At 37.0% G+C, this 14,368-nt stretch overlaps 3 protein-coding genes across 3 annotated transcripts; 2 read left to right on the top strand and 1 right to left on the bottom strand.

Annotated features, from left to right (window-relative positions):
• Nucleotides 1-725: 725 nt before the first annotated feature.
• On the top strand, nt 726-5,492 carry LOC135426415 (uncharacterized). The gene is made up of 8 exons (XM_064679483.1): nt 726-1,001; nt 1,065-1,567; nt 1,627-1,996; nt 2,061-2,269; nt 3,857-4,160; nt 4,237-4,733; nt 4,789-5,152; nt 5,214-5,492. The coding sequence occupies exons 1-8, from the start codon at nt 797-799 to the stop codon at nt 5,405-5,407; spliced, it is 2,646 nt and encodes an 881-aa protein (XP_064535553.1). The 5' UTR covers nt 726-796; the 3' UTR covers nt 5,408-5,492.
• A 1,021-nt stretch (nt 5,493-6,513) lies between these two features.
• LOC135426489 (uncharacterized) lies at nt 6,514-8,656 on the top strand. The gene is made up of 3 exons (XM_064679591.1): nt 6,514-7,475; nt 7,906-8,122; nt 8,183-8,656. Exons 1-3 carry the CDS (start codon nt 6,636-6,638, stop codon nt 8,374-8,376), a joined length of 1,251 nt encoding a protein of 416 aa, XP_064535661.1. The 5' UTR covers nt 6,514-6,635; the 3' UTR covers nt 8,377-8,656.
• A 2,431-nt stretch (nt 8,657-11,087) lies between these two features.
• On the bottom strand, nt 11,088-13,429 carry LOC135426491 (uncharacterized). Its single transcript, XM_064679595.1, has 3 exons — nt 12,464-13,429; nt 11,879-12,401; nt 11,088-11,805 (listed from the first exon to the last, which is right to left on the bottom strand). Exons 1-2 carry the CDS (start codon nt 12,740-12,742, stop codon nt 12,315-12,317), a joined length of 366 nt encoding a protein of 121 aa, XP_064535665.1. The 5' UTR covers nt 12,743-13,429; the 3' UTR covers nt 11,088-11,805; nt 11,879-12,314.
• Nucleotides 13,430-14,368: the final 939 nt, after the last annotated feature.

Here is a 14,368-nt window from a genome sequence, read left to right on the forward strand (position 1 = left end):
CATGATTTATAAGATGGTAGCGGGGAGGTGGCGATAGGTATAAAATGAAAGATACTTGATATATGTATACTATTCTAGAAGCTACATGTCAAGTTTGGTGACTCAAGCTCATATTATTTACCGAAATTGCCCAAAATATAGGATTCCGATATCGATTTTTATCGATTACTTGGAAACGGGGCAAGTTATCGATTATTGGAAACAAACTCGATCTGCGCATGGACTAGGAGGACCTAAAGCTAAAATTTCTAAAAAAAAGTTCTGAGATCCTTGCATTTATACATACGGACGGACGGACGGACAGACAGACGCACATGGCTAGATCGACTTGGCTATTAATGTGATCAAGAATATATATACTTTATTGGGTCGGAGATGCTTCCTTCTGCCTGCTACATACATTTGCACAAATACACTATACCCTTTTTACCCATTTTCAATGGGTTCAGTGTATAAAAATGTACATTGAATACGCAAGTAGAACAAAAACCAAGTTTTAATTATTTCAATACGAATTGAGTCTTACAACTGGAATTACAAATAGTAAGTTTATTTGCATGTTACCATACGAATGACAAGCAAACTAGCCACACACAAAAAATCAAACAACTATCAAGCTACACTATCATAACTTATATATATAATTAAAAATATGTATAAACGTGTGTATTTTTGTACTGATAAAAAGTGAGTTGATCGCCCGTACAAAAACTTTTTTGTCGAGAGCTTTGACAAAACATTGGCCCAGTGCCCAACTAGACTCTCTGTGGATCAGTCGAGCTGAAATCTTTTAAGAATGTCGGAATCGAATGAAATTGTTAACCCAAATGAACATCTTGTCATACCCGATTGGATCACTGCAAAGTATTTCAAAACCGTGCTTGATAAGGACGAACCGAACCATGTCAAGGTGCTCAAATTTACGCCTGTGGCGGCCATACCGCCCGGCGAGAACTTTACCTCCATAATGCTGCGCATTTACATCGATTTGGAAATGAAAGGTACAAAAACATTTTCCACATTTTGTGAAATTACATTTAATAATAAATTGTTCGCTTTGTTAGATGGCAGCACAAAAACAAAGACCTATATCTTTAAGACGATGCTGCCTAGCGAAAGGGGTGGGGCTGAAGTAGAGAATTTTGGTCTGTTCCCGAAGGAACTAAAGATGTACGAAACATATCTGCACGCTTTCGAGACACTTTATAAGGCAGCCGGTGAGGATATACAAATTGCGCCCAAATGTCTGCACACTGAGGAACGCGAGGGCTACATTCACTTTATTTTCGAGGATCTGGGTGTTAAGAAATTCCGAAATGTGGACCGCATCAACGGCCTGGACTTGGTGCACATGACATATGCCTTACGCAAGCTGGCCGAATTTCATGCAGCCAGCTCAGTTTATGAGGAGCAAAATGGTCCCTTTCCAAGCGAATTCAATGAGGGATTTATTTCAGTCAATAACGACAAGTTCATTAAAGAAGGCTTTCAGATGAAGGAGGTGTCCTTTAAAAAGGCAATGGCCACATGGGGCATGAAGGATGCCGAAAAGTATATAAAGAACTTCGTAAGTAGCAAAGTAAAGAACTAAAAATATTAAAAATAACCCTACTTATCGTTAATTAGCCCACTGCAGAACAGTATTGGGCCATGTGTATGAGTTCTCTGGAAACTGATCCCCAGGATTTTAATACCTTAACCCATGGAGATTTCTGGTCTAGCAATTTGATGTGCAATTATTTGCCTGACGGGAATATAGATCAACTGATCCTGGTAGACTTTCAAATCTGCAAATGGGGGAGTCCAGCTCTGGATCTGTTGTTTTTTATTACGTTATCCGCTGCCAACGACATACGTCTTAAGGAATTCGATCACTTTATCTGCATTTATTGGGAGCGTTTAATAGAATGTCTGAAATTACTGAAATATAAGAAGCCTTTGCCTAAGTTGCGTGATCTACAAGCCTCCCTGTACAAAAAGGCCAACTCTTTTTATGGTAAAATTCATAATAATTACTTTATGCATTCATGATAAAAATGTATTTATCTTTCTATATCTAGCCTTCTTTGCCCTCATAAATCACCTGCCCCTGATTGTGTTTCCTACCGATAAGGATAGCAATTTACACTCTATGATGGCCGAAACTGAAGAGGGAGAAAATTTACGACTGCGTCTGACGTCTAATCCCATTTATGCCAATATTATGAAGGATTTGTATCCATTTTATTACAATCGTGGATTGTTTAATTTTGATGACTATGTTACGGAATGAATAAAACTGTAGGTCTCACACCTGCTTATAAAAATAACTTTTTGTAGACACTGTTTATCTTTATCTTTTAAGTACGTGTTCCCTTATCATTATCTAAGATCATTGAAATATTGATAAAAACACAGCGGAAATTAAAAGCTTAAATGTGTTACGAGCTTACAGTTTAAATGTTTTAAAAAAAAAACGCCGATCTTAATAAAATCGCTTAAATGAAATATATTTTTTTTCTTCGTAACAGTGCAAGATTTCACAATAGAATATTTTTATGAGTAAAATATTGATTTCTAAAATTAATATAACACCTTCAATCAGCTTAACAGGGTAAGTATGTATGTATATGCATTTTATTATCAATGAGGTTTGTTTAATGTTGATGATTAGAATGTAAGAAACTCAGAAGTATTAAAGGGATTTACTTTTCGTCGACACTGTTCATCTATTATCAATTATAGCGTGCTGTAAAATAATGCCTGCGACTGTGACAGAATCTAACTGAAGCAGGTTTGTCGTTGTCTGTCGTTCATCTACAAAAAAAAGAGAACTATTTAGGAATATGATATAAAGAGAATCTCTATTAGATAAGTTATAAGATGGGGTAAGATGTTGAGAAACAATTAGTTTTGTTTCTGTCGTGAACGAGTTGAGTCAAACTAACATATGTGACTTCGTTTATAGATATTGTCTTTAATATTTAAATGAATTTTTTGACATTAACTTTGGATGTAGTCCTAGTATAAACATAAAATGATTTCGTTTTGATAAATAAAATAAATAATAAAAAAATATTAGATGTATAATTTAATTAATATTGCATATAGTTGGAAAGAAGTAACGGCCATTTGCTCGAACTTCGAAGCAAAATCAAAAGTTCATGAAAGTCACATAAAGGCAACACATGATTTCGAACCGAACTGTCCACTGGTATTGTCAAATGGATTCTACCACTTAATGCTGCCAGGGCACTTAATTTGAAGGCAACCCTCGTATGTAAAAAAAACTATGAGTTAATTGAGTCCAGTTTGAACTGGCTTCACATTGCACGCTTGCTATTGTAACCTTGTAGAACTAAATGCACATATGTATATTGTTAATTGGTGATAAATATAAAAGTATTTATGGTAAAAGACAAAATGAATAATTATAGAAGACGACTAAGTGTAAGTTAAGTGTACCCTAACTGAGAACTGTATTCTTCAGTGATAAGTAATACATGTGGGATGTCAAAAGTGTTTATAAGTATTTTAAAAGTGCTCATCAATAACTGATGAATTATCTAGTCAACAAATACAATGCTTGACCAAAACTTATATGAGAGGTTTACTCTTACATTCGCTGCGCACTCTGTAAGACTCTCTTGCGCTCTAACTATCACACTCAATTACCGTAGCACTTGGCGAACCGGTTGAATTCAACAAGGAGAACCCGTTCGGTGAGCAATACCTGATAAGATTTCCAGAGCGTCCAATCTCACCTGCCTTAGTTAGGCAGGAACACCTACATACTAACATAATATTCGTGCTACGTAGACCTGAAAGAAACTGAAACAGGGGCCTGAAAAAGCATGCTTGATAAGAATGCAAACAGTTGCGTCTCGCTGTTCGGAGCGTACAGAACAGTACAGAACGAGGCCAGATACCAGATCTTTTAGTGCCCACTTGCGTATCAGTCAGAATGCCCGATAACAGCAGCAAATTCTGTGAATCGAACGATGTGCACATCCATATACCCAGCTGGATCAATGAGGCATATTTTAAGAAATTGCTAAAACGTGAACTAACCGAATTTCGAAAAATACTGAATCTCTCGATAATACCGGCCTCGCCGCCTGGCGAGTGTGAGAGCTACACCTCGTTGCTAATGCGCATTATAATCGACATTGAAATGAAAGGTGAGGCAAAGGTAATTACGGCAAACACCCAATGCCGCTGACCTAATAATTATTATGCATATGCCTATATAAATAGATGGATTCACCCAGCAAAAGTCGTATATTATGAAAACCATGCTGACTGATGCGGCGGGTATAGGCTATATCAACACGCTCAACATATTTCCGAAGGAGAAACAAATGTATGAGCTCATTATACCCCAGCTGGAGCAGCTCTATCAGGAGCAGGGCAGATCTGTAAAATTATCACCTAAGTGCCACTGGGCTGAGAATGTGAATGGACGCATATCGTTGGTGCTAGAGGATCTGAAGACCAAAAAGTTCAGCAATATCAATCGGCTCAAGGGTTTTAATATGAAACAAATGCAACGAGTGCTGGAGAAACTGGCCGAGTTCCATGCAGCCAGCGCAGTCTGGCATCAACGTAATGGTGCCTATCCGGAGGATTTCCAGCGTATCTATCTGCCTGCCAACTATCACAGATCCAAGTCATATCAGGCGCGAATACAGAGCTATAAGACGGCCATGGCCACATGGGGATTTAGCAATCCCGAGCTCTACACGAGTAGAATTGTAAGTAAATAGATATACAATATATACTATAATTTAATATACTCTTTATATCTAGCCGACAGCGGATCAGTTTGTGCAATCTGCTGCGCGTTGCTTTAACAACGATCCACTGGAATTTAAGGTACTTAATCACGGGGATTTCTGGTCTGGCAATATTTTACTCAACAGCACTTTGGCCTGTGATATCAAGGATATACATTTTGTGGACTTCCAACGCTGCAAATGGGGCAGTCCCGCTCAAGATTTATGGGAGCTGATCATATGCTCCTCGCATCATAGTCTGAGAACAAAACAATTTGATTGTTTTGTTAGAATATATCACACACATCTTATCCAATGCCTCAAACTGCTGAACTATGCCAAGCCGCTGCCTTTGCTCAGAGAAATGCACATGAGCATGCTCAAACATGGTTTCTGGGGTGAGTTCGTTCGGGAGTTTGTTCCAATTCAAGGTTTTTATTTAGTAAGTTCCACCCGCAGGTTACTTTACCACCTTTATGCATCTGGTGCTCATTCTACTACCCGTGGACAATGGGGCGAGTCTGCCCAAACTTATGCTGTCTGGTGAGGATGGGGATCGCTTTCGGGCCAAGGTCTATACAAATCCATTGTATGTGCGGGCCGCCTTAAGCATATTTCCGTTTCTTCATAGACGTGGCCTATTAGAATTTTAAGAAATTATTATTTATATTTACTTACCCTTGTTGGACGAATTTCTCCTATCTGTAAATATAGCAGTCACTTTTGGCTATCTTGGAAGATTTATCTTTTGTTTAGCTGCGACAAAGTCGGTTGAATATTTTATCAAACTCAACAGAAATAGAAAACAATTGATAATAATGCAGTTGGGGACAATCGACTAGTAAATGCTCTGCATTTGCCAGCAGACATTACGCATGTAGAACAGAGGAACTGTGATTATCAACTATATAAACGGATAGACAAAAGATATATACTATCATATGTATGTATGTGCTATCATGCATATACTAATAGTAGATATCTTTACCTCTCTTAACGATTGCATATATCCCATACAATATTACAAAAATACATTTCTATTCGCTTGGACCTGATTTCAGAGTATTTCGTAGTGATCACTTCCTTATTTATTTTTAGTTTTGTTTTTAATATTCTCCCCGTTCGACTTTCTAAGTGTTTTGATCATAAAGAAGCGACTTTGACTTATCACAAAACATTTTTCGTTTTGGTACTTATGAGTGATTATCAAGTAAATGATTGGTTTAAGTTCATACATGTATATAATTTTTTTTCTCAATATAATCATCATACCATACTAAACACAACCTATTCACACTATACAAATTAAAGATCTGAAGATATTTAAAGTCGTTTACTGACTTTGAGTTGATAAAACTAATAAATGAAGGAATTACTCTTTTTTTATCTATGCAATAAAGAATAATTTTAATCTAACTAGTAATGTTCGTATATATATATGTATGTTATATATGTATATATATATATAACAAGTTTATATATATATATAACAATGAATATATAACTGTAATTAAATATATTTCTAAACAGATATGTAATAAGCTTAGGGTATTTAAAAGGCGACTATAATTTATTTGCTTATACTCGTATTATCATAACATGCGCCACGTTCTCTTTTATTTCTACTGGCCGTCAGCTGATAAACGGAGCGTATGTCAACGAAAGCTAACAACAGAGAGAGCTTTTCGAGTGGGGCCGTGGGCACGTGAGTTGTTGCTAGCGAGAGCTTTGCTGTGCGGGCGTCTCTCGCTCTCGCTCGCACTCTGCAATTAAAAGCTTAACTCAACAGCCGCTGGCGCTCAGCTGCTCGGTGTTTATTAAAGTATATTTTCCCATAAGTCAGGTGACTTGAAAAAGTTAAAAAAAAATTGTTTCATTAAAATGGGCACCGGCAAGAAGAATTACCAAGCACCTGAGTGGCTGACCGTGGAATTTCTGCAGGATGTGCTGAAGGAGCACTTCAAAGAGGAGTCGCTCGTCGTTAGCGATTTGCTAGTGAAAAGCGCCCAAGTGGGCGATGTGGTTGTTGGCTTTGCCAGTGAAATGCATCGCGCCTGCTTCAATCTGCAGCGCGGCAACGTGAAGAGCAAGTTCTCGGTGTTTGTCAAGGATCATCCGAAGGGTCAGACGGGCGCAATTGCTCTGCGGAGCAAACTGTTCAAGCGTGAGATCCTGACTTATAAGGAAGTGTTGCCGCGGGTACAGGCGCTTCTCGAATCCATTGGAGACAAGGCGAAAATTGCACCCATCTGCTATTACACGACGGAGAGTCCGGAGCCCTTCCTTATTTTGGAGGACATGCAACTGAGCGGATACGAAAACTTTGAGCGCGGGCGTCTACTCAACTTAGACTATGTGCTGCCCAGCGTGGAGAAACTGGCCAAGCTACATGCCTGCAGTGCTGTCATAGCCAAGCAGAATCCCGAAGTGCTGGAGTTCTTCAACGAGGCGCCCATCTCTCGCAATCCGGATCGTCGTGATTTTCTTAGTTTCTTTCCGGTAAACATACGCTGCGTGGCTGAAGAGATTGCCCACTGGAAGGGCTTTGAGGAGATCACTGAGAAGATGTTTAAGCTGGCCGAAAATGTGCTCCAGAGCGCCGTGCACATGTATGAGGAGCAGGAGAAGGGCTTTAAAGTTTTCAACATGGCCGACATTTGGATCAACAATCTAATGTTTCATATTAACAATGAAACCAAGGAACCCGATAATGTTGTTGCCGTAAGTTGTTATTTATATTGATGTATACCCTGTACACCTCTCAAATCGGTAAAGAAAATAGGGTATACTGCAGCTGTGCAAAAGTATGTAGCAGACATACGTGATATTATATGACTTAGCACCACAAAGCATAATATGGTTTTTCGATGCACGTATAGATACCTGTATCTGATTCAAACGCAAAACTATAATCGTTTTCAAAGGTGAACCCTCAACTTTTTGTACATTTTTATGAATTGAAAATATCAGACAGATCGATTTTATAAACAGGAGCTATTATTATTCATATTTGGCATCCGAAAAAAGTGAGTTTTTGAGGTATAAGTAATTATGCATATATGTTGTGAAGCGGAATGTAGTCGGAAATCCTCGAATAGACGCACTTATTTCTTATTATCAAGCATCTTATAATCTATTGAATCCTTTACAGCTTGATTTCCAATTGGCCTTTTTGGGCTCGCCAGCTGTTGATCTAAACTATTTTCTATTTGGCTCTCTCAATGAGAATGTACGTAAGGTGCACTTCAAGTTTATTATACATGAATATCAGCGCGTACTTAAAGAAACTCTAGATAAACTTAAATACCAGGGACACATTCCAACTCTCAAAGAGATTCACATTGAGCTAATGAAAAATAGCCTGATTGGTGAGTTCTAATAAAGTAACACATACCATGTACAGTATCTTATACTCTAATATACTCTAGGAGTCATTGCGGCCACTTGTCTAACGCCCCTGATATTCCGGGAAGATGCGGGCTTCGACAATCTTGAGGATCTGAACTCACGAACCGAGAATGGCGATCTTTTTCGACGCGAGAACGTTGAGAATCCCAAATATCGCGCATTTTTACAACGCACTGTCAAAGAGTTCGAGCTATCAGGTTTCTTGGATACGTAATTGTTCCTTATTTCTAGATAAGTTTGAGCAAGACGGGCTTCCAGTATAAAATACTATATTCAGAATAGTATTAAATATCGTAAGAGTCGTGCTTTCCGTACCCAAGAAATATACACGGCATAGCTTAAATTGACAACCTCTAATATGCATAAATTATAAGTATTATCAGAACGATAAAAACTTATTGAAATCATTCAAACATATCGAAAAAATGAAAATATCAAATATAAAATAAATCAAAAAAAAGTTTTAATTAAATTATGTTTGTATTTGCATTAAATTGGTACTGTTTTAATTATAAATAATACTAATGAAACCATATTGTTTATTAACATTATATCTATGTCATGTAAATGCAATAACTGTTCTATATAATTTTAAGGTAAAACATCCGATTTTACTCAAAGTAACCCAGTTCTTCAAATCTAGCCAACAAATACTTAACATCTTCGATGCAACGGGGCAAGTTATCGAATATCGGAAACAAACTCGTTCTGCGCGGGGACTAGGAGGTCCTAAAAAAATTTGAAGTCTCCAGCTCTTATATGTTCTGAGATCCTTGCGTTCATACATACGGACAGACGGACGGACGGACAGACAGACAGACGGACATGGCTAGATCGACTCGGCTATTGATGCTGATCAAGAATATAAATACTTTATGGAGTCGGAGATGCTTCCATAATACCCCTTTTACCCATTTTCATCAGTATATACACGACATAGATCAGATCAAGAGTTATCTGGCAAATATTGCTCATTTGGAAATCCACTAGCATAACATCTTCCACATCATGTTACGCAGATGAAAGTCGCAATGGCCAAGGACGTAATAGCCGTTGGGCTGGCGATTATTGCGGTACTCCTGCATTAGCGCTTTCAAGCTATCCACATAATCTTTTTTCATCTTCTTGAAATGAGGTACAGTATAATTTGCTTAGCTGTCTCGAGTACTTTGCACAGACATTAGAGGCATCTATCCTAAAAAGGCAGTTAACTTAATTTATTTTTTTTCTTAAAAGTGAATCGATTTCATAGTAACAACGACTTTTTTAAGTTGCACTGAATTCTAATTAACAGTACTAAGATTAATAAATTAATTTGATAGTTTTTATTAACTTTATATATTTAAATTACATTTAATTCAATTTCAATACAGTTTATTGTATACATAAGAAAAACAAATCAAAATTCAGCTCATCTGATCATAGATGGCGCAGTTAACTAACACGATATTCATAAAAATTGGCAAAAAATTACTGCTATAGGAGGCGCATAAGTGCAAAAGGCTCAAAATAAGCTCTAATTGCAGCGAAAGGAAAATTTCAGGCAGCTATCTTACCGGTGCAGCTAAGCAAATTATACTGTATATACCTTCTTAATTCTGGATTTTCCTCAAGTTATCCAATAAACGTACCCATGCCAGAGCTGAAAAAAAGGATCTTTCAAAACGCTAGGCATTTCAAACAATCCATGTTTGAATTCTTGCAAGGAATATAGTTTGTCAAGTTAATTAATTTAGTAGTATGATTATATATTTGATTATTATTTAATTATATGTTCGGCATACCTTATGCAGTATATGAAAGCTAGCCGCATGCCATTTAACCAGCTTAAGGAACGCTAAATTTAGTTCGTCCATGGCTGCGTCGCGTTTCCTTATAATCGTATACCCTTGCATCACCAGATCTTCAAATATCATTACCTTTCACGGATTCAAGGTGCAATAAATGCAGAGCACTCATAGCCTGGTATTATCGCCCACCTCTCGGAGAATCTCCTCAAACTTGGGCACCTTCGTGTACATGCCGATCTCGGTACGAAAAATATTCGAGGTTTCGAGCATTTCTTTCTTGTGACCCTAACGATCGGGCATAGTCTTGATGATCAGCAACTTGGAGAGCTTGCCCTCCTGTGTGTTGAACGAGGCATTCGCACGAAACATGGCGTTTGCGTAGTGATCAGACTTGTCACTGCCCGGCGTTATGCGGAAATCCAGGACACTTAGTTCTGATGCCTTTTCATGTTTGAGGAGCACTTCCTCAAGGAACTGCGAATTTAGTCACTCGGGTGCCACCAATTCGTCAGCACTGAAGCTACGTTATTTTCAGTTATCATATCGTTTGTAATTTCTATTGGTAATATTAAGGCTATCGACACAATCTGTTGACTATACCGGCAATCCAACAGAACACATGCTACGAAAAGTTCTCCCTACATATCTCAACTACTTAAGTAAAATTTAGCATGAAAGCTTTCTCGTGATTTGGCAATAAAAATGTTTGGACTTGATTACCGTTGTTATGTATTTATACGTTATACACTTCAAATTTTTTTTTTTTAATAAATAAATATAATAAAACAAGAAAAAATGGAATATATTTTATGTTAAAAGCATCTAATCAAAGCCTTCAGAGACACTGAGATTATTCTCTCTCTCTCTCGCTTCTTATTTCCCTTATTTCCATCTATTTTATTCTACCTCTCTCTATTTTCTCTCCCACATCAATATATATGGATTCTACAAATAACGCAATAGGCCACTTAAATTGCTTTGTTAAAGTTCGACAACCTTGCAGAATAGGCAAATAGGGCCTTCATTGGATAATTGTAATTAAGCAGATTTATTTTTGCTTTAATTTTGTATATGTTCCGGTTTCATACAATTTTATTTATTCCTTATACTTGCTCTAAACATAATATATGTTTTAATAGATATTGCAATCATGGCTGCAAGTGCGGACACAATTGTTGGTTGTTCGTTTCAGGGATTGAATTCGAAAACCTGGTCTTACATTTTTATAAGCCCAGGTTTTGCTCATCTCATTGCCTAAGTAATGAATATATGTTAAAGAGTTTGTCCTAACTAAGGCGGCGTTTTAGAAAATTCGACCTCCAAACTAATATACGCAACAACGTAGCCAACAACAGGCGACAGGTTGTCGGTTCAAATTCAGCATCAATCAAAGCAATAATAATAAATTTAAAAATACATTAAATTCAAAAATATAACTTTTGTTATGTTGTCTTATGGTATGTCCTTTTTCGCAGGCGGCAAGCAGTGGGCGGAGTAGCGTGGTGGGCTAAGCGTCGTCACACTGATGGTCGCGGTTTAAATACCTCAATAAATTTTATTTGTATAATGTAATCTTACACATGATTATGACTTTGCCAAAAACTACAGTATTTTCAAATGCCAAAAACAAATGTTTTAAAGCAACACATATTTTTTTAATAAATATTTTGGCTGAGGTAAAATTTATCATACACAAATTAAACAGCCTTTGCAAAGTATCCCTCTTCCTCGAATCTGGACAACAGATTCTTTTGTTTTCCGCACATCTTCGTTTTGGAATATGTCAGCAGGGTCAAAGGCATACAAACTAAGGGCACACATCATTGGCAAAAATGTAGTTAGCAAGTAAATATCTAAGAAATGTCCAACATGAATATAACCTATAGTACTTATATAGCAAAAAGTGACTTTCAAGTCCTTACTTACCACAGCACTTATTCTGGGACATTTGTTGCCAAAACGCTACAGAGTTCGGCAACTCGCCTTTAAAGCCATTATTCTGCAATGTTGTGAGGAACTCGGAAAAGTATTAGTTAATGAGATGCTTGTAGTTATTGCGACGATCTTCTATTCCCATCAGCATATAGACAGCATAGATCAGATCAATGGTTATCGGGCAAATGTTGCTTATTTGAAAATCTATTAACATGACATCTTCCAAACTTCCATTTTTCTTGTGCTTCAACATCGTCTTTTTCAGATGAAAGTCGCCATGGCAGAGGACGTAATATCCATTGGGTTGGCGATTATTGCGATACTCCTGCATTACAGCTCCCAAACGATCCACATAATCATTTTCCATCTTTTTGAAATGAGGTATATGCTTTCTAAATTCTGGAATTTCTTGCAGCAAATCGAGGAACTATCGCATGCCAGTGGTACAAAGGTCTTGCCTCATATTTGGTATCTCAAACAGACCGTATTTAAATTCTTGCAGGTAATCGGGTTGCTAATGTACAGGAATAGTATAATAAAACATTTTCTTACTACTTAATCGTATATAAGACTTACCTCGTGCAGCTTATGAACACTGACTGCATGCCATTTGGCAAGCTTAAGATATGCGAGCTTCAGCTCCTCAATTGTTGCGTCGCGTTTCCTTATAATCGTATACCCTTGCAGCACCAGATCTTCAAATATCATTACCTTTCGCGGATTCAAGGTGCAATAAATGCAGGGCACACATAGCCTGGTATTATCGCCCACCTCTCGGAGAATCTCCTCAAACTTGGGCAACACCTTCGTGTACATGCCGATCTCGGTACGAAAAACATTCGAGGTTTCGAGCATTTCTTTCTTGTGACCCTCAGCGACTTGGAGAGCTTGCTCTTGTGTGTGGTGTACAAGACATATGCACGAAAGATGATGCTCGCGTAGTGATCTCCCAGTTTGCGAAGCACTTCCTCAAGGAACTGCGCATTTAGCCACTCGGGTGCTACCAATTCATCATCATTGAAGCTATCAACATTTTTATTCGCGTCCATGTTGTTTGTAATATTTTTCACACTTTGTTATTCGTATCCGTTCTATTCGAACTATCGTATAACAATAATGGAACTGAATGCCGTTTACTCAACATTTTAAGGGATTTTTTGTTTAAAAGCTGACGAAAGCTTTCGCAAAGCTTCGACAAGCGCGTTTGTTAATTTTATGTAAAATTCATTGTTTTATGAAATAAGAGGAATTTAAAGCTCTAAAGCTCTAAAGATAACGCCGTTATTTAAACAACAGGTAAAAGTTTCTATACTTATAACAATTAGAAGCTCACGTAATATATAAATAGTTCTGGCAGATGTAATTATAATACATTATATGTATTTATTCGATATTAAATTATACCCTTGATATCTATAGCTCTGCCTTAAATACCCAAAAGTTGGATTGAACGGCTTCCATTCCACTTAAGAGCTGTGTATTTGTCGAAGAACTTATTCAATAACTTTTCAAAAAGATCTTTGAAAATTAGTTTGAATCTAATCGCATGGTGAACAAAAAATGTACACATTTTCGCTTATATAATAATATATATATAATTATTATATAATAAGTTTGCCAATCTACCGAAACTTAAAAGTTCCCTCCAAAAAAACATTAAGCCGCATTTTCCACCAAGGAATCTTGGATACTACAATGAATTTTAATTAGGATTCTTGGAAATTTGAACCTGAAACCTCATCCAGCAAATCTTTGACCCTCAGTCCGCTAAGAAGAGATATATTTTCCAAAAAATGTGAATCACTTTTCTATTGAATTTGAAGAAATATATTTTTAAGTTTGAGGCCGAACGGTAAACATAAAAGTAGCACACATCCATTTTCTCGCAATTTGATCGTGTACTTAACGTGCAACCCCATCAGCTTCCTAGATCTTAGAGTTTGAGCTGTGCTCAAATCAGCCAAATCAGACCGACTCAGTCAGTTATTATATATTTTAACTAAGTATAATTAATTAAGATTATTTTTAATTTTTACTTAAGAATACTTCTTTCCAAACAAACTTCATGAAAGGTCTAAAATGGTAATGACAAAATTAGCTGTTTATAAAGGCATGCTTGGCCCGACGGAAAAATTAATTACCCATCGTATCGGTGATGATATTAGAAATTTTTGTATTTTTTTTAGACTTTTAGCTTTTAATTTTTGCAATATAATGAATTAAATTCTTTGGCTGACGCTCGTCTTATCGACCACTAATAAAATAAAAATAATAAAATATACAGTAAAGTGCAAAATACTTGAGTTAGAAAACAGAGCTGCATGGCTAGATACCCCGTAAGGGTACAACAGCAACTGTACCATCATAATATTATTAAGGCTTTCCAATCTAGAATCAACATTAGATAACAGCTGATGGCTCTCGCTCTCTATCTCCCTCTCGACTTCAATCGCTCTTGAATAATTAGCTTCTACTAGAATA

Source organism: Drosophila montana, unplaced genomic scaffold (assembly GCF_035044405.1).
Source record: "Drosophila montana isolate Dmon_TW-CO22-7 unplaced genomic scaffold, ASM3504440v1 contig_203_1, whole genome shotgun sequence".
In the NCBI taxonomy this organism is placed as follows: domain Eukaryota; kingdom Metazoa; phylum Arthropoda; class Insecta; order Diptera; family Drosophilidae; genus Drosophila; species Drosophila montana.

Coding starts and splice junctions, on each gene's coding strand:
- LOC135426415 (XM_064679483.1), top strand. CDS start 797: ATGTCGGAATCGAATGAAATTGTTAACCCAAATGAACATCTTGTCATA. Junction 4,734..4,788: donor AGCTCTACACGAGTAGAATT/GTAAGTAAATAG, acceptor CTTTATATCTAG/CCGACAGCGGATCAGTTTGT. Junction 5,153..5,213: donor GCTCAAACATGGTTTCTGGG/GTGAGTTCGTTC, acceptor TTCCACCCGCAG/GTTACTTTACCACCTTTATG.
- LOC135426489 (XM_064679591.1), top strand. CDS start 6,636: ATGGGCACCGGCAAGAAGAATTACCAAGCACCTGAGTGGCTGACCGTG. Junction 7,476..7,905: donor AACCCGATAATGTTGTTGCC/GTAAGTTGTTAT, acceptor AATCCTTTACAG/CTTGATTTCCAATTGGCCTT. Junction 8,123..8,182: donor AATGAAAAATAGCCTGATTG/GTGAGTTCTAAT, acceptor AATATACTCTAG/GAGTCATTGCGGCCACTTGT.
- LOC135426491 (XM_064679595.1), bottom strand. CDS start 12,742: ATGCTCGAAACCTCGAATGTTTTTCGTACCGAGATCGGCATGTACACG. Junction 12,402..12,463: donor GTGTTCATAAGCTGCACGAG/GTAAGTCTTATA, acceptor CCTGTACATTAG/CAACCCGATTACCTGCAAGA.